The following is a 20542-nucleotide window of genomic DNA, read 5'->3' on the forward strand; positions in this document are numbered from 1 at the left end:
GTTTTTTGTACTTTCTTGTCAAAAGTCTGAATTTTATTACCATAGTATGTACTATTTATTTACTTTTAGAAATAAATAAATAATTAAGATCGTGCTGTTTGAAATTTTACAAATAATTGTATGAAACTTCGATCGTTTTTGTAGAATTTTGCCTACATTTCTGTTGACATCTTATTAAAATCGTTATAAGTTCAAACTGTATTACTTCTAAAGCGGTGCTGAAAATTTGAAGCGATTATATTAAAAAATGAATGCACTGCAAGCATTTTTTGTGTACGTGTCGATAAACATTTAAGTAACGGCGATACAATAGGTCGCAGGTGCTCGTGGAATGGAAAATTACTGGCATGACGTTTTGATATCCTTACGATTCGCGGGTAAATTCCAGTCGATCCAGGTAATTTTTAGGGATGTAATTTCTGAATTTTGTAAAGTTACTTTATATATTGCAAATCTGAAGTCATCAATTCATGCATAAATATACGAAAGCTAGTATTTAGGATGTTCATTTCAGATTCATGAAGTTCTTTTTGTAATTATTGTGAAAATTAAGGGATTTAAATTTCGGAAAAATGGCTGACCGGTGTAATGCGGACCGAAAATATCGTTGTCATTTAAAAGGAAACATCAGATAAATCGGTGAAATTTCATGCTTTTATTATTAACATGTTTGAAAACTTAGTAGCCCAACGGACTACCCAGCTTGGGAAATTCGGTCGTCCGTCTGAAAAACTGGTAGCCTCGGGCTACTGGGCTACCGTCAAGATCGAGGCCTTAATTTAAGCTGTTGAATGTATATTTTTATCTGATGTTAAGTAATGTCAGATAGACAGGTGTATAAATAATGTACAAGAATGAATTGTGCTGTATAATGAAACTGGATACCAGGTTGAAACTTTTGAATTCATATGTAGAGAAAAGTGTTTAAACGTTTGCTTCTCAAACCAATCGTCTCTCAATATGCCTCACTTCAGTAATTCCTTTTTTTATACATAATAAAATTACTTTAAGATTTACTGATAAAGGAAGTCTTATCAGTATTTCCGATTATCTATATTAAATGTGCAAACCAGACTGTATTATAATTATCTGCCAGTGAAAATGGCGCTCGCCATTTTACCGGATGTTATATAATCTGTGTGAACACTATAATTATCTTAGTGATTAATGCATGCAAGGGTTTTAATTGTGGTGCTGTATAGTAACATAAGAAAGTGTTATTCACAGTAGAAATGTTGTTGTATATGTTATGTTTGACAGTACATTGGTTATAGGGGAATGTAGTTGTATGGAGTGTAGTGTTTCATCAAATTTAACCTTTAACCTGCTGGTGGAAAGTGACTCTGCGTTTGCGGCCAGTGCAGACCAAGATCAGCCTGCACATTTGTGCAGTCTGATCATGGTGTGCACTGTTGGCTATTCAGTCGGTAAATTTTGTGTCAGAACACCCCTTCAAATAATAAATGGTATTACCCAAATTGAATGAGGGACCAGTCCATTTAAGAAATTAAGCAGGGTAATGGTTAAGGAAGTGGACACAGAATACTGAAAAGTCTTTGAATTTGATCCTAGTCTTTTAAAAACTGAAAACTCCTTGAAAATGACCAAATCCCCCCAAAATACAACTGAAAACATGCTTGAATTTTGAATAAAAAGTTCTTGAATTTCACTCAAAACTTGTTGGAAAATGTTCTGAGAAAAGTAAATTTATAAAAATAAAAAGTGAAGATAATAAGAATGAAAATTGTGCATTTCATCACAGTTTAACAGAGTCTAATATTTGCCACAGCACCATTTTGGAAGTTTTGGAACATTTTTAAAACATAGTTTGAACAAAAACAAAGACCTTGAAAAAAGATTTTAAAAAACCCTAAAAAGTCCATGAAAATTACTTGAATTTTGTCTCTGATTATTGGTAGAATCATATAATATATTCACTGTATGCGATTTCAGCAATCCTCAGTTGTTTTGAAAAGCTTTTTATGATGGATGTTTTGGGGAATAGCATAAAAGCATAGGAAGTTGTCAATAGTCAATTATAGGCCCACCCCGTTTACATACTAGGACCACAACCATGCATCCTTGTATGACATCTGAACTGGTATGTCAGTTAAAGGAGTTAAGTGATTCAGATAAGCTTCAGGTTTCTTTTAAGATATGGTTAAAATGAACACGTAAATGACATGCAAATTTTGTCGATGTACATGATTACAATAAAATGGTTGGTTACAAAACAAGTAGAGGTGTTGGGTTATGAAAATATGGAGTGTTTTCCAGTCAGATTCGTACTCAGTTATTTAGAGATATGTTAAAAAGTAGTTGGACAATATATTAAGACAAGAACTTATTGGTGATTTTCCTGATTACAGAACTTCAAGTACTGGTATGCAGGAGAGTAGCTTTATGGCTTGTGGGGAAATGGGTTTTATGGTTTAAGAATGTATGTTTTTTAGCATCCATTTACCTAAAGGAAAGAACACCTGTAAATATGTTCTCCATCTATTAATTATTTTTAAAAACTCTTTAATCCTTCCTTTTTCTGTAAGCATGCCACTTCCATTTCCTTCTGTACACTGTATCTTCCCTTTATATACATTGGCTTGTTGCTTGCTAAGGTTATGTTACTTTAATAGAGATAAATTTTCAGTCAACTGAACAAGTTCTTATTTATGTTGTGAATTTGTCAGTTACAGTTGGGGGTCAGTGGTTCTACTCAGTTCTTAACCAAAAGCTGGAATAGTCTCCATATGACCTGCATCATGTCTGTGTTACTCTTAACATAACAAAAACAAAAAAAAACAACAACAGAACAAAAGTTACTCATGGAAAATGAGTCAGAACTGGTAGGGAAACAAGAAAACCCAGATAGGTATCATAAACCAAATACTTACACAAGTTATAAGTAGTTTTATTAAAGTGCATTTTTCTTTGAATAAGCTGGAAAAAATTACAGTACAGACCGTTAACAAAAGAATTCATGTGTCATCTGCAGATAGACATTATCACCACTGCAGCAGCTGTCTATAGTGAAAAAATAGTTCTGTACTTTTATGATATTGTGAGCAGGCACTTTATTGATGTATGTAGTGATTTTTTATCTGATGACAGGGCACGACGGTATGGGTCCAGCAAGGTTACATCACAACAGTTACAGAACAGCGTCGGACAATCTGGTATAGTAACAGGTACTCTGCATGCTAGCTAGTTCAAGTAACTTTTTCAGCTAAGTCTTAAACACAACATTTAAATTTACGTTGTAACAATAATTTAGAACCAGTGTTGCCTAACCTTTAGCCTGCTGGCAGCAAGTAATTCTGCCTTTGCGACCAGTGCAAACTAAGATCAGCCTGCACTTCCATGCAGTCTGATCATGGTCTGCACTGTTCGCTTTTCAGTCGGTAAATTTTCAGTGAACAGCCCTTCGGACAACAAAATTTAATGGTATTGCCCAGCTTGAATGATGGACCAGTTCCTTTTAGAAATTTAGCAGGCTAAAGGTTAAACAAAAATACATTGCCTGGGCTTAACAAGCCCGGCTTTACTACTGGTTTTATCAGGAAAGTTGTAATTATTAGCTGAATTTTATTGAGTTTGCAGTATAAAGATTTGGAAAAAATGAAATTTTTAATAAACATACAAAATACATTTTGTACCCACTTGTTAGGGACAGGAAATGATAATCATGGTGATAAAAATATAATATATAACTGGTTAGGAAATGGGCACCGGACATGTGGTAAAATACAGACATGAAAAGTTATGTTGTTAGCTTTAACTATACACAGTAGTTGACTATGTCTATTGATTGTATACTATGTCATTATCTATGATACAATGTCATGTTATGAATGGCCTTAAGCCATTTTGAAATATGACTGACAATTTATATTACTGTCACAATCAGTTAGTTTGTAATAGATATAAACATCACTATTCATTTATGGCAAAGTTGTTAGGAACAACAGATTTGACATTATGATACTCCCATTTTAGCTCGACTGTATGAAGAGCTATCCTACTTACCCTGGCGTCGGCATCTTTTCGCGTCCCCGCCTTGGTTAAAGTTTTTTTTTACACTTTCTCTTTTTTCTCCATATCTCTGTAATTACTTGATGGATTTGCTTTAAACTTAAAATAGTTATTCCTCATCATCACCCACATCATATGGCGCAAGGGCCATAACTCTCGCACCAATATTTCATAAATTATCCCCCTTTTTTATGCCCCTGACGGGAGGCATATTAGTTTTCAACTGTCTGTTTGTTAGTTCGTTCGCCACAACGTTAACGTTTTGCATGAAGGCACTTTACTCGTGAACCACTGCACCCAGGACCTTCAAACTTCACATGCTGATAGTACTTATTGACCTGGTTCGCACAGGCCATGAAAAGTCCTTGAATTTGATGCCTACTCCTTGAAAACTACATGAATTTTGTAACAGTCAGAAACTACTTGAAAACTACTTGAATTTAGGAAAAAACGTACAAAAGATGGCAAAGAGTCCTTAAATTCGTCGGGTGCGAAGTGAAAAAGGACAAACATTTTAAACAGACCAAAATAAACTAAAAAACGACGAAAAACAAACAGCCGTTACCGCCATTAGGGCCTGCCACGGAGTCGCCGATAGTATGGTACGGTACTGTACTTTACGGGTTTTATGCTCTTTCAAGTAATTTTCACATTGTGTAATATATCCGCGATGCGTTGAAGGTCATTTTACATAAATCTTGTGTTACATTGTTTAATTTTGTCCTAAATTGGATTTAAATTGGTTATTTCTTGTCTCAGCAACAGTGACATTAAGCCCATTTTAGTCCTTGAAAATGGAGGAAAACTACTTGAAAACTCCTTGAATTTTTTTTGGGAAGGTCTGTATGAACCATGATTGAGTACACGACCCCTACTGACTTTGGGGTCACAGGGGCCAATGTTAACTTCTTGCATGAAGGCACTTTACTCGAGAACCACTGCACCCAGGACCTTCAAACTTCACATGCTGATAGTACTTATTGAGTACACGACCCCTACTGACTTTGGGGTCACCATGTCAAAGGTCAAGGTCACAGGGGCCAATGTTAACTTCTTGCATGAAGGCACTTTACTCGAGAACCACTGCACCCAGGACCTTCAAACTTCACATGCTAATAGTACTTACTGAGTACACGACCGCTATTGACTTTGGGGTCACCAGGTCAAAGGTCAAGGTCACCAGGTCAAAGGTCAAGGCGCTGCAGGGGCATTTGTCACCATTAGTGACAGCTCTTGTTACTTGGAATTTCAGGTTAAAGTTTTGATGCACTTCCACTCTATCTCAGTTATTCCTAAATGGATTGAATTCAAACTTAATGTAGTTGTTCCACATCATCACCCACATCATATGACACAAGATGCATTACTTTTGCACCAATATTTTATGAATTATGCCACCTTTTTGCTAAAGTATATTTATATAGTATTTTTTATACACTTTACCTTGATCTCTCTTATAACTTAATATTTTTGACACAGACTCAAGCTATTGTGCAATATCTTCATCCACCATTTGAGTCATTAAACACTCCAGTGACAGCTCCAGTTTCCTCAGATGTGCCCAGTTTCACTATCCAGCATCGAAATAGCCGAGCGCGCTGTCTCCTGTGACAGCTCTTGTTAGTTTGACTATATAGAGTATGGAGAGCTGTTGTACTTGACCTGGCATCTGTATTGCCTTCGCATTCAGGTTAATGTTTCAGGGCAAGTTTCTTAGTCTCACTATATCTTCTTGACTGCTGCCCCTATTACCATCAGGCTTCACATAAGGGTTGGTCTTGGTAAAGGGCAGACATCTGATAATTTAGGATAAGGTATCTTAAAGGTCAAGGTCACTAGAGGCCAGTACTGGTTCATATGTATGTATAGGTGCTATACACATGACACTTTAAAGAACCAGACTGTGCATTTTCAGCTAAGTTAGTTTGGCAGGCCTGTATATCTCATTTATTTTCTCCCTCTGTTCTGGAGGCTTTTTCCTGCTCTGTCTCTAGTCAGATCACTCTGTATCTGTACTTCAGAGGATGAATTTGATGCCCTAAATTTCTGCCTTTCTATGTACAGCACGTTTGAAGTGCTTATCATGAAAATGGGTGCTATATGAAATTATATAAAATCTAATGTTAAATGTTGGGTCAGATGTTATAACAATGCTGGTTTAATCTTTGGGGTTGGCCTCAGTTACCTGAAAGGTCAAGGTTACTAGGGTCAAATGTTGTAATTGTATTATGGCACGCTATATATTTCTTAACCTCTGCCCCTTTAATCATTAAATCTCAAAGATTTATCTGAATAATAGGCAGACATCTTTTGGATTAGGGCCCGGTACCTCCAAGGTCAAGGTAACTGGGGTCAGACTATGTACTATGTACTAGAATCCTTTATACCCCCACTTTAAAAACCCCCAACTCTAGTCTCCCCCGCAAACCCCCACTTCAACACATTATTTTTTGATTGCCCTCTTTTTTCGAATGGGCCCTGTTAAGCAAAGGTCTTGTTTTACATCTTATAACTGTATCATATAATTATGTCTCCCCAGGAGACATATTGTTTTTGCCCGTCCGTCCGTCTGTACGTCACACTTCATTTCCGAGCAATAACTGGAGAACCATTTGACCTAGAACCTTCAAACTTCATAGGGTTGTAGGGCTGCTGGAGTAGACGACCCCTATTGTTTTTGAGGTCACTCCGTCAAAGGTCAAGGTCACAGGGGCCCGAACATTGAAAACCATTTCCGATCAATAACTAGAGAACCTCTAGACCCAGAATGTTGAAACTTCATAGGATGATTGTACATGCAAAGTAGATGACCCCTATTGATTTTGGGGTCACTCCATTAAAGGTCAAGATCACAGGGGCCTGAACATTGAAAACCATTTCCGGTCAGTAACTTGAGAACTACTTGACCCAGAATGTTGAAACTTCATAGGATGATTGGTCATGAAGAGTAGATGACCCCTATTGATTTGGGGTCACTCTGTCAAAGGTCAAGGTCACAGGGGCCTGAACATTGAAAACCATTTCCGATCAATAACTAGAGAACCACTTGACCCAGAATGTTCAAACTTCATAGGATGATTGATCATGAAGAGTAAATGACCCCTATTGATTTTGGGGTCACTCCGTCAAAGGTCAAGGTCACAGGGGCCTGAACATTGAAAACCATTTCCGATCAATAACTAGAGAACCACTTGACCCAGAATGTTGAAACTTCATAGGATGATTGGTCATAAAGAGTAAATGACCCAGGGGGTCTTCCTCCACCATTAAAGCTGGAAAGTCGCCATATGACCTAAAATTGTGTCGGTGCGACGTTAAACCCAACAAAATAAAAATAAAAATAAATAAATGACCCAGATTGATTTTGGGGTCACTCCATTAAAGGTCAAGGTCACAGGGGCCTGAACATGGAAAACCATTTCCAATCAATAACTAAAGAACCACTTGACCCAGAATGTTGAAACTTCATAGGATGATTGGTCATAAAGAGTAGATGACCCCTATCGATTTTGGGGTCACTCCATTAAAAGTCAAGGTCACAGGGGCCTGAACATTGAAAACCATTTCCGGTCAGTTACTTGAGAACCACTTGACCCAGAATGTTGAAACTTAATAGGATGATTGGTCATGCAGAGTAGATGACCCCTATTGTTTTTGGGGTCACTCCATTAAAGGTCAAGGTCACAGGGGCCTGAACATTGATAACCAGTTCCGATCAATAACTTGAGAACCACTTGACCCAGAATGTTGAAACTTCATTGGATGATTGAACATGCAGAGTAGATGACCCCTATTGATTTTGGGGTCAGTCTATTAAAGGTCAAGGTCACAGTGGCCTGTTCATGTAAAATCATTTTTATGCCCCCCTTTGAAAAAGGAGGGGTATATTGTTTTGCAGATGTCGGTCGGTCGGTCGGTCTGTCGGTCGGTCGGAATGTAGACCAATCTGTTTCCGGATGATAACTCAAGAACGCTTGGGCCTAGGATCATGAAAGTTGATAGGGAGGTTGGTCATCACCAGCAGATGACCCCTATTGATTTTGAGGTCTGTATGTCAAAGGTCAAGGTCACAGTGACCCTGAATAGTAAAATGGTTTCCGGATGATAACTCAAGAACACTTGGGCCTAGGATCATGAAAGTTGATAGGGAGGTTGGTAACGACCAGCAGATGACCCCTATTGATTTTGAGGTCAGTATGTTAAAGGTCAAGGTCACAGTGACCCTGAACAGTAAAACGGTTTCCGGATGATAACTCAAGAACACTTGGGCCTAGGATCATGAAAGTTGATAGGGAGGTTGGTAATGACCAGCAGATGACCCCTATTGATTTTAAGGTCAGTATGTTAAAGGTCAAGGTCACAGTGACCCTGAACAGTAAAACGGTTTCCGGATGATAACTCAAGAACACTTGGGCCTAGGATCATGAAAGTTGATAGGGAGGTTGGTAATGACCAGCAGATGACCCCTATTGATTTTAAGGTCAGTATTTTAAAGGTCAAGGTCACAGTGACCCTGAACAGTAAAACGGTTTCCGGATGATAACTCAAGAACGCTTAGGCCTAGGGTCACGAAAGTTGATAGGGAGGTTGGTAATGACCAGCAGATGACCCCTATTGATTTTGAGGTCAGTATGTCACAGGTCAAGGTCACAGTGACCAGGAACAGTAAAATGGTTTTCAGGCAATAACTCAAGAATGCTTGGGCCTAGTGTCAGAAAATTGATAGTTGGGTTGGCCATGACCAGCAGATGACCCCTATTGATTTTGAGGTCATTAGGTCAAAGGTCAAGGTTACATTGGCCAGGAACAGTTAAATGGTTTATCTTCTTGTCCAAAACCATAGGGCCTAGGGCTTTGATATTTGGTATGTAGCAAAATCTAGTGGTCCTCTACCAAGATTGTTCAGATTATTTCCCTAGGGTCAAATATGGCCCCACCCCTAGGGTCACATGGTTTATATAGACTTATATAGGAAAAAACTTTGAAAAACCTCTTGTCCAAAACCACATGGCCTAGGGCTTTGATATTTTGTATATGACATCATCTAGTGGTCCTCTACTAAGATTATTCAAATTATTCCCCTAGGGTCAAATATGGCTCCGCCGTGGGGGTCACATGGTTTACATATACTTATATAGGGAAAAACTTTGAAAATCTTCTTGTCCAAACCACAAAGACTATGGCTTTGGTAATTTGTAATGTAGCATCATTTAGTGGTTCTCTACCAAGTTTGTTCAAGTTATCCCTCTTGGGTCAAATATGGCCCCGCCCCAGAGGTCATATGGTTCATATAGACTTATACAGGGAAAAACTTAGAATCTTCATGTCCATAACTTAATCATTCAAATTTGGACCACATATATAGTTTTGAGTGGCAAGATGAACCTTGACATGAGTTGACTTTGATCTTGACCTAGTGACCTACTTTCACATTTCTGTACCTACAGCCTTCAGATTTGGATCACATGCATAGGTTTGTGTACTGAAAAAAACTTTGACCTTGTTATTGACCTAGTGACCTACTTTCACATTTCTGAAGGTACAGGCTTCAAATTTGGACCACATGCATAGTTTTTTGTTCCAAAATAAAATTTGACCTTGATTTTGACCTAGTGACCTGCTTTCACATTTCTCAAGCTACAGCCTTCAAATTTGAACCACAAGCATAGTTTTGTGTACTGAAATGAACTTTGATCTTGAGATTGACCTAGTGACCTACTTTCACATTTCTGAAGGTACAGGCTTCAAATTTGGACCACTTGCATAGTTTTGTGTTCCGAAATGGAATTTGTGTTTACAGTGAGCAGATAATTTCTGTTCCTTGTGCAATTACTGAATGCATCAAGGGGGGCATTTCGTGTTCGACGAGCTCTTGTTTGGAAATAACTTGAGAACCACTTGACCTACAATGTTGAAACTTAATAGGATGATTAGACATGCAGAGTAGGTGACCCCTATTTATTTTGAGGTCACTTGATCAAAGGTCAAGGTCACAGAAGCCTGAACAGTGACTTGAGAACCACTAGGCCAAGAGTGTTGAAATTTAGCGGGATGATTGGACATGCCAAGTAGATGATCCCTATTGCAGCCAACCATCAGTGTCTCTTTGACTTTCGCTCCTGACCCCTATTGACTTCTTGCCTATAGGACTTTGCATTGGGGGAGACATGCGCTTTTTTACAAAAGCATTTTCTAGTTATCTTCTATGATTTCTTATTGTCTCTCTTACATTTTTCACCCACTCACTCTACACGCACATGAACACAGGAAATGTACAACAAAAATACATTTCGCGCATTTCATTTAACTTATATCGTATAAGAATGATACTTTCGTAAACATTTACAAATAGGTTTGCTGTCCTTGAACACCTGCTCACAGCTGTTGTTTTACTTGATGGTGGATATTGCAGTCGAAGTCTGTTCCCACTTACTTGTTTGTTTATGTCACAGGTTTGAGAAACCTGTGACATAAAAAAAGAAGTCAGTCACTCAGTACTTTCCTATTGTTTCAGGAGCAGTAGATTTTTCAAAGCGAGCACAGGACAGTTTGTCAGCGGCATCCTCATTACCTGTACATCCAGATGTTAGATTTAAACCCTTACCTTTCTATGATATCATGGGAGAGCTCCTCAAACCTACTAGTCTAGGTATGATATAAATATATGTATTTTCAGTTTCAGGCTGCAACAGATAAAATAATAGCTAACATCTTTGTACAGTCGACTCCACTTAATACAAACTGTCTTGATACGAATTTTCGGATTAAAGTCTGAATTCCCCGGCCGAGTCCTTCTATTTTCTTTGTAAAATTATTTCGGTAATGGCGAACTCGCTTCATACGAATAATCAGTAGATAGGAACACATTTTGGAAGTCCCAATAAGCTTAAATATTATACTTTTCCATCTTTTGATACAAATTAATTTTAGAAGTCGGGGCCGTTATAAAATGTGTTGAAAATAATAATATGGTCAACCTTGTGCCGCGTGGTAATTGGACAAAGGAGTAATTCCCACTTATTCACAAACAAACACTCGGTCCTTTGTGTGTCATTTCAATATAAAACAATTGAATCAATTGACAGGTCAAGATTAAAGAGGTGTAAATAATTCTAAACACATTATTGACGTTCTAGTGTCGATACAGGTAGGCTGTGTCTTATAAAATATACAAACTTTTATCACTCTTAGAATGATTGTTATATAGTACAAGCTTCAATGTTGGCGGTGGATATAATTTGGCGCTCTGGATCTCGACCGCACATTAAAATTTAAATTAATAAGTTTTACATGTGTAAGTATGACGTTTGTTGAGTAATTTCAATGTTATCTGAGTAAATTAACTTAATCAGTTTAAAACTATTAACTACTTTCATATATCGGAATCTATTCACCGATGATACCGGTGATACTGCCCAACTTGCTCGGACAAATTATCTGGTCATACATTCAATAATACGAATTTCGTTTGATAAGAACATATTTCTTAGGTCCGGATGAGTTCGTATAAAGCGAGTTTGACTGTATTTGTTTATATCAAAATTTTGGCACCTTTAAAGGTGAGCAATTGTTATTTCCCTATGTCCAGTGGCATCATTTGTCATTGTTATCAATGGTGTCGATTGTTGACACTGTAGAGGTCACAGTTTTTTTTTTGCCTTGTCTAAATGAAACTTTGCCTGAATTCCTGTCAATAAATTATTAGCTGAGTTTGTTACAGGGCCATCTGGTGTCAAAAATTGAGTCACTGGGTTAAATATTAGAGAGAAAAACTGCTAGGGGCAACATTACCTGTCTGGTCACAATGTTTGTCTCTGTGAATTACAAGTCATGTTCAAAACATGTTATCAGAAATGAGAACAGATCATAGATATACACTTGTACTTTGTTAACACTGTACAGGTTACATTTTCTGCTGTGATCTTTATGCATAACTTTGTAAGAACATTTATCTCAATAAAAATATCTTGGGGTCATACAGTAGGTCACTGATCAGGTTCATTATCATAGGAAAACCTGCCTGATTTACATAAAACAACATATTTGCTTTAATGAAATCTATGTAAAAAAAAGTAACGGCCTCTGAGGGTAAGTAGTTAAGGTTGTTGACTTTGAATCACTTGCCCCTCCCTGATTTTGGTTCATGCCAGTTCATTATGAAATAATGCATGAAGGGGCATCTTGGGTCATCCTCCACCATCAAAAGCTGGAAAGTCGCCATATGACTCATAATTGTGTTAAACCAAAGTCAAAAAGGATACTAGGCCATCAGGGCTGTGAACTAGGACAGTTTAGCAATACGGGGCTGTTTTTAAAATTAACTTTAAACAATGCGATATACTACCGTAGATACCCATGTATAATGCGCAGTTTTTTTACCCCTGGGACCACCCCCGAATCGTGGGTGCACATAATACACAGGTATAGACAATTTTCCAACTTCAAAACAAGTTTGTTACCGATGTTCGCCATTTTGGTAAAGGGAAACTACTCCCCGCGCTTACTGTCTCCGCTAAAATCTAAGATTGCCGTTACGTTCCGTAAAAGATCGAATGGTTTATTTTTCTTTCAAACAGAATTAATTATGTCTCCCCCAGGAGACATATTGTTTTTGCCCTGTCCGTCCGTCCGTCCGTACGTCACACTTCATTTCCGAGCAATAACTGGAGAACCATTTGACCTAGAACCTTCAAACTTCATAGGGTTGTAGGGCTGCTGTAGTAGACGATCCCTATTGGTTTTGGGGTCACTCCGTCAAAGGTCAAGGTCACAGGGGCCTGAACATTGAAAACCATTTCCGATCAATAACTAGAGAACCACTTGACCCAGAATGTTGAAACTTCATAGGGTGATTGGCCATGAAGAGTAGATGACCCCTATTGATTTTGGGGTCACTCCGTCAAAGGTCAAGGTCACAGGGGCCTGAACATTGAAAACCATTTCCGATCAATAACTAGAGAACCACTTGACCCAGAATGTTGAAACTTCACAGGATGATTGATCATGAAGAGTAGATGACCCCTATTGATTTTGGGGTCACTCCGTCAAAGGTCAAGGTCACAGGGGCCTGAACATTGAAAACCATTTCCGATCAATAACTAGAGAACCACTTGACCCAGAATGTTGAAACTTCATAGGATGATTGATCATGCAGAGTAGATGACCCCTATTGATTTTGGGGTCACTCCATCAAAGGTCAAGGTCACAGGGGCCTGAACATGGAAAATCATTTCCAATCAATAACTAGAGAACCACTTGACCCAGAATGTTGAAACTTCATAGGATGATTGTACATGCAAAGTAGATGACCCCTATTGATTTTGGGGTCACTCTGTGAAAGGTCAAGGTCACAGGGGCCTGAACATTGAAAACCATTTCCGGTCAGTAACTTGAGAACCACTTGACCCAGAATGATGAAACTTCATAGGATGATTGGTCATGCAGAGTAGATGACCCCTAACGATTTTAGGGTGACTCTGTTAAAGGTCAAGGCCACAGGGGCCTGAACATGGAAAACCATTTCCAATCAATAACTTGAGAACCTCTCGACCCAGAATGTTGAAACTTCATAGGATGATTGTTCATACAGAGTAAATGACCCTTAATGTTTTTGGGGTCACTCCGTTAAAGGTCAAGGTCACAGAGGCCTGAACATTGATAACCAGTTCATATCAATAACTTGAGAACCACTTGACCCAGAATGTTGAAACTTCATAGGATGATTGATCATGCAGAGTAGATGACCCCTATTGATTTTGGGGTCAGTCTATTAAAGGTCAAGGTCACAGTGGCCTGTTCATGTAAAATAATTTTTTGGAAATAACTTGAGAACCACTTGACCTACAATGTTGAAACTTAATAGGATGATTGGACATGCAGAGTAGATGACCCCTACTTATTTTGAGGTCACTTGATCAAAGGTCAAGGTCACAGGAGCCTGAACAGTGACTTGAGAACCACTAGGCCAAGAGTGTTGAAATTTAGCGGGATGACTGGACATGCCAAGTAGATGATCCCTATTGCAGCCAACCATCAGTGTCTCTTTGACTTTCGCTCCTGACCCCTATTAACTTCTTGCCTATAGGACTTTGCATTGGGGGAGACATGCGCTTTTTTACAAAAGCATTTTCTAGTTTCATATAAATTTAAAAGTATTTTGATGAAAGAAATGTTAATAAATCACAAAAATTATGATACTAATTAAAGATCGAGAATTATCTTTAACCGAGATCAAACTGTGAACAACATAATTGACACGAGGTGACACGTTAATTGACGGTAATTACTGGCTATTTGATCATGACAAAAAGACTATCACACCTTTTGTTATTGGTTTGAATTGAGAAGCTCATGTCATTTTGAAAGATACCATTCCGAAATATTGAATCAGCTGCTGTTTATTTATTCAAAATAGTTAATTAAAAAGGTAAAACAACAAATAAAACAATATTTTACTGGTTTTATTTTAGAGAAAACAAAAATCGATTGTACCGTGAGACCGATGCTGCTCTCCGCCACGGAAATAAAATTTATTACTGGTGTCGATGTAAACTCTACTTTCGTTTTCCATCCACCTCAAAATTGACAAAAAATGTTTTTTTCCCAGGATTTTGGGCCAAAATGGGGGGTGCGCATTATACATGGGTATCTACGGTACATTGCCTAACATATTCCTGAGGTATAACATGCTGTATTGGAAGTAGTATTTCTGCCATTGAAAATGGCAACTTTCAGTAATGATGAATATTCTGTGTTTCAGCCCCTAAAGGTCCGTCACGGTATCAAGAGACATATTTTGTATTTCACTTGACACCACAGCAGGCACAGGACATCGCGATGTCACGGGATTTCAGACCTTCAGCAAAATGGGAATATACAGTACAAGTACAACTTAGGTATGGCTTCTGTGATTGAAAAATGTTGTGTATCCCTCTGTTATGCTGGATATGTAATTAAAACTTTTCACACCTTACAAACTCACTCCTTTCTTATTTGAGACAAAAACTGGCTGTAAGACTGAGTTTTCTTCTTAGATATATTTCTCACTTTTCAAAGATGTAAAAATTGAGATTTCAACTTGGGTAAAAGATGAAATGTTGTGTATCTTGACACTGCAATCTCTGATTGTAATATAGAAGAAAAAGTTATATGTGAATGTTGCCATATGTAGGAAGTTATATGCTGTAATTTTTCAGATTATGTGTAGTAAGGCATTAACATACTGTGTTCCAGTTTATTTATTCCAGAAAATTTGTGTATACATTCTATATGTAACTGTAATGTTTGATCATACAGGTTTTGTTTCTTGGAGACAAGCTGTGAACAAGATGACAACTTCCCTCCAAGTATATGTGTTCGAGTAAATGGAAAGGTGGCACAATTACCTGTAAGTTTTTATGTCTTTATGTATGTGTAGATGATGGTGATCAAGTAGATGGTGTAGATCTGTAAGGCCTCCCCTTGGTCAAAAAAGTAAGAAAATCGATCTTTGTTTACCTTTACATTGAAAAGAATTCAAGGGGAGTAACTACCTATGGCTTGGGCATAGGTAAAAGCCGGTATAAGGACCCGGCGTCTGAAATGAATTTTGTATAAAATGTAAAATTAAGAGCACCCGCAAAAGCTTTAAAGAAATGCTGTTTTTCATTAAAATGTATATTACAAGGCATTACCATAACTCATCATTATGTTTTTAGCAAAACCTATGTAAAACTTTCCCAAGTTGGTGTTTTCACACGTTTTGCAAGTACATCAAACCAACCGTAATTACAAGTTGCCGCACACACACACGAGTCGATAGATGTTTGAGAAGGTGATATCGAAAAGGTGTTGAGAAGTTTGAGATAGTTTTGACAATACCTTGAAATACCTGTGTTTTCTATATATAGCATCTCATACTATAATGAAACTGTCAACTAAGTTGTATTTCATTTGGCGATTTTAATATGTAGTTTTCACAACTTTGTTAAATTAAGGGTGCCGCAACAATGGCTGAGCAATGCCGGGAAAATTGCATTTCCTTAAAGTGGAATTATACGCATTTCTCAAGCAAAAATCCAGCTGAAATAGATGTCTGTGTAAAAAGGGTGGGGGAAACTGTAGCTTTCAAACCACTATACGAAACTCTTCCTGTTGCCAGTACGAAATAATAACTTTCCAAATATGACTTTTCTTATTTTGACTGGGGCAGTCTTTTTAAGAAAAGTCAAACTGCGCGTAGGAGTTGCTTCCCTTCAACTTCAGAAATCTCTACCTACATGTAAGGGAGATCACTACGCAGAAGACTGAAGAAAAGAACTATTATTTTATTAGTCTGATTTCTTTATTTCTAAAGAATCAACTTTAAATACTTATGCGGCATTGTCGTTAATTTAACACATTTAAATGCACAGCAACCGAAAATTGCTTTTATAAAACATTCACCAAAAACACACTGTGTGCGATTAGATGCGCATAATGTCACTTTAAAGATTTACATGCTTTTGACATTCCTTTTTTTTTTTCCTGCGACCAATACAAGCATTATAAGCATTTTTCACTGCGTCTTACACATGAATGCGACCTATACTCGTATGATTACAGTATCTTCATTATGAAGTCAGGGAAACAATTAAATAAGGGTATTTGAGACATAATGTACAGTATTATCATTGGTTGTGTTACAATATGCATATAAGTCCATGACTTATGTTATGTTTGTAATATATTTTAGAATCCCATTCCAACCACAAAGCCAGGAGTGGAGCCAAAACGTCCCGGCCGTCCAGTCGACATCACATCATTATGTAGATTATCACCAACCATGCCTAATCATGTGGAAATATCCTGGGCCTCAGAATATGGAAGGGTAAATAAGACTGAAATATTAAATACTCACATGTGTGAAAACAGTAAGAAAAGAACTAAGATGCGGTTTACATTCAGAGTTAGTAGGAAATTGCTATAAAGCACAGAAAGTATCAAGGTATGTCTTGCTCATTTATCAGGTATAGCAATAAATATAAATACTTTATATACTTTATACCCCCCAAATAAACAGGCCCAGGGGCATTACAGTTTGTAAAAAAGAGGGGAACATTTAGTTTAGGGACCCAGTTTTTAAAATAGCAAATTTTATACTATATATATATATATATATATATAGCTCTAAATCAAACTTGCAGTGGATGTTACAAAACAACACTTTTTTTCAGGGTTATGTTGTATCGATAAACTTAGTGAAGAGACTTACCTCAGATATTTTACTGCAGCGGCTGAAACAGTTTGGTAATAGGCATGCAGACCATTCAAGAGCAATGAGTAAGTATTCAATGTTTTTATAAGCTCTGTTCAAACAATTGTGTTAATAGACCAGGTTAGTACTGGTACAGAATTGAGAAACACTGGTACTGTTACATAACTCGAATACTATTGGAAAAGAGAGCTAATAAAGAGATAATATCAAAATTTCAGGATTTAGAACTTAATATCAACAATAAACAGTTTCTGCCATCTTTATAAATTAGTCGTTACTGGTAGGGTCATGTTGTAAAAAAAAGATTTTGAATTATATTTCAGTTAAGGAGAAGTTACAGCATGATGCTGACAGTGAAATTGCCACAACTAGTCTCAGAGTTTCCTTAATGTGTCCAGTAAGTGTAGTAGGGTAGAGTATAAGGGTGCATTTATACTTCCTTGCTATTGAGCTAGCTTTTAAAAGGGATGTGGTAGAGTGTCCGCCTTATGTGTGAGAGGTCCAGGGTTCAATTCCCGGTCAGGCCTGAAGTATTTTCAGTCTGTTACATATTCCATAACTTCTTTTACTGGCATTCAATTTGTATTTGAACACGTAACATTAAATAGGAAGTTGCAAGGTTTATATGTGTGGTTTAGGAGAAGTTGATGATTTATCGATAAGAAAGGATATTGGAACTACAATGAAATCACAGTGAAGGAAATCATGCTCCTACTAATTAACAGAAAACTCAGAATTTTATTTACTATTATTGCAAATCTTTTTAAAGTGGAATTATGCGCATTTTTAGCTCACCTGAGCACAAAGTGCTCGGGGTGAGGTATTGTGATCGCTCACCGTCCGGCGGTCGTCCGTCCGTCCGTCCGTCCACACTTTCCTTTAAACAACATCTCCTCATAAACCACTAAGCCAATTTCATCCAAACTTCACAGGAATGTTCCTTGGGTGAAGCTCTACAAAAATTGTTCAAAGAATTGAATTCCATGCAGAACTCTGGTTGCCATGGCAACCGAAAGGAAAAACTTCAAAAATCTTCTTCTCAAAAACCAGAAGCCCTAGAGCTTAGATATTTGGTGTGAAGCATTGCCTAGTGGACCTCTACCAAATTTGTTCAAATCATGACCCCGGGGTCAAAATTGACCCCGCCCCAGGGGTCACTTGATTTTACATAGGAAAATCTTAAAAAATCTTCTTCTCAAAAACCAGAAGCCCTAGGGCTTAGATATTTCACATGTAGCATTGCTTAGTGGACCTCTACTAAAGTTGTTCAAATCATGACCCTGGGGTCAAAATTGACACCGCCCCAGGGGTCACTTGATTTTACATAGGAAAATCTTCAAAAAATTTCTAAAAATAAACCAGAAGGCCTACAGCTTCGATATTTCACATGTAGCATTGCCTAGTGGACCTCTACAAAATTTGTTCAAATCATGACCCCCGGGGTCAAAATTGACCCCGCCCCAGGGGTCACGATTTTACATAGGAAAATCTTCAAAAATTTTCTGAAAATAAATCAGAAGGCCTATATCTTAGATATTTCACATGTAGCATTGCCTAGTAGACTTCTACAAAATTTGTTCAAATCATGACCCCCGGGGTCAAATTGACCCCGCCCCATGGGGTCGCTTGATTGTACATAGAAAAATCTTCAAATTTTCTAAAAATAAACCAGAAGGCATAGAGCTTAGATATTTCACATGTAACATTGCCTAATGGACCTCTACAAAATTTGTTTGAATCATGACCCCCGGGGTCAAAATTGACCCCGCCCCAGGGGTCACTTGATTTTACATTGGAAAATCTTCAAAAATTTTCTCAAAATAAACCAGAAGGCCTAGAGCTTAGATATTTCACATATAGCATTGCCTAGTGGACCTCTACAAACTTTGTTCAAATCATGACCCCCGGGGTCAAAATTGACCCCGCCCCAGGGGTCACTTGATTTTACATTGGAAAATCTTAAAAAAAAATTCTAAAAATAAACCAGAAGGCCTAGATCTTAGATATTTGACATGTAGCATTGCCTATTAGACTTTTACAAAGTTTATTCAAATCATGACCCCTGGGGTCAAATTGACCCTGCCCCATGGGGTTACTTGATTGTACATAGAAAAATCTTCAAAATTTTCTAAAGATTAACCAGAAGAGCTTAGATATTTGACATGTAGCATTGCCTAGTGGACCTCTACAAAAGTTTTCAAATCTTGTTTTTAAAGTTACTTAAAGAAAATTTCAACTATATTTTCTCATAATTCTTTTGATTGATTTCTATTATGATCTTTTGACCTTGAAGACTTGTCCTTAAGTGCAATGATAACAGGTGAGCGATATAGGGCCATCATGGCCCTCTTGTTTAAGTAAAAATACAGCCGAAATAGATGTTTGTAAAAAGAGTGGAGGAAATTATAGCTTTAAACCCAATATACCAAATTCTTGCTGTTACCAGTATGAAATAATAACTTTCTAAATATGACCTGGGGCAGCCTTTTTAAGAAAAGTCACACTGCATGCAGAAGTTGCTTCCCTTCAACTTCAGAAATCTCTACCTATAGGTAAGGGAGATCACTGTGTAGAAGATTGAAGAAAAGAACTATTGTTTTATTAGTCCAATTTCTTTATTTCTGATGCATCAGCTTGAAATACTCATGCGGCATTATCATTAAATTAACACATTTAAATGCACAGCAACCAAAAATTGCTTTTATAAAACATTCACCAAAAACACACAATGTGCAGTAAGATACGCATAATGCCACTTTAAGAAAGGTGGCTGTCTTTGGTAAAGTTTGATTTCTTTAAAAGCTAAAATTTCAGCTAAATTTGATTTCACATTTTCATTAATTACAATTTGTTGTTTATATATGTAGGGCTGGGTACTATAATCAGTACGAAATTATGTTAGAGAAGAAAAAACGCTGAAAACATAGTGAAAGAAATGCAAATATTAGAAGGATTGGTATGGTCTTGGGAGTAACAGGGTTTGTTTTAATAGGTATTAGTGAAATAGTTATCTGATTTTACATAATATTATAGGTTATTTTAAAATTAAATTTTATTCTTGTTTATTTAAGTTGGGTAAGATGAAGATGCAGTTACCGTGTCGTGCAGGCACGTGTACACACATCCAGTGTTTTGATGCAACGACATTCCTCATGATGAATGAGAAGAAAGCCACATGGCTGTGTCCTGTTTGTGATAAACCTACTCCGTTCCATAAACTTATCATTGATGGGTAAGTACACGGTATATTACAATATATATACTTATTTTTGATGGGTA

The 20542-nt window shown here is 37.4% G+C and overlaps 1 protein-coding gene across 17 annotated transcripts in view; it reads left to right on the forward strand.

Moving 5' to 3' along the window:
• LOC123565325 (E3 SUMO-protein ligase PIAS2-like) overlaps window positions 1-20542 on the forward strand; it is a 67031-nt gene that overhangs the window by 16373 nt on the left and 30116 nt on the right. For 6 of the 17 annotated variants that reach the window (XM_053550035.1, XM_053550033.1, XM_053550044.1 and 3 more), the window contains 8 exons: window positions 3088-3185; window positions 10544-10678; window positions 14789-14924; window positions 15325-15415; window positions 16742-16876; window positions 17223-17328; window positions 17587-17660; window positions 20335-20495. In XM_053550035.1, coding sequence (XP_053406010.1) covers window positions 3088-3185; window positions 10544-10678; window positions 14789-14924; window positions 15325-15415; window positions 16742-16876; window positions 17223-17328; window positions 17587-17660; window positions 20335-20495 — 936 coding nt within the window. The remainder of the gene's footprint in view (window positions 1-3087; window positions 3186-10543; window positions 10679-14788; window positions 14925-15324; window positions 15416-16741; window positions 16877-17222; window positions 17329-17586; window positions 17661-20334; window positions 20496-20542) is intronic. The other 11 variants (XM_053550039.1, XM_053550045.1, XM_053550041.1 and 8 more) reach the window with 5 other exon arrangements.

Source organism: Mercenaria mercenaria, chromosome 8 (assembly GCF_021730395.1).
Source record: "Mercenaria mercenaria strain notata chromosome 8, MADL_Memer_1, whole genome shotgun sequence".
NCBI lineage: Eukaryota > Metazoa > Mollusca > Bivalvia > Venerida > Veneridae > Mercenaria > Mercenaria mercenaria.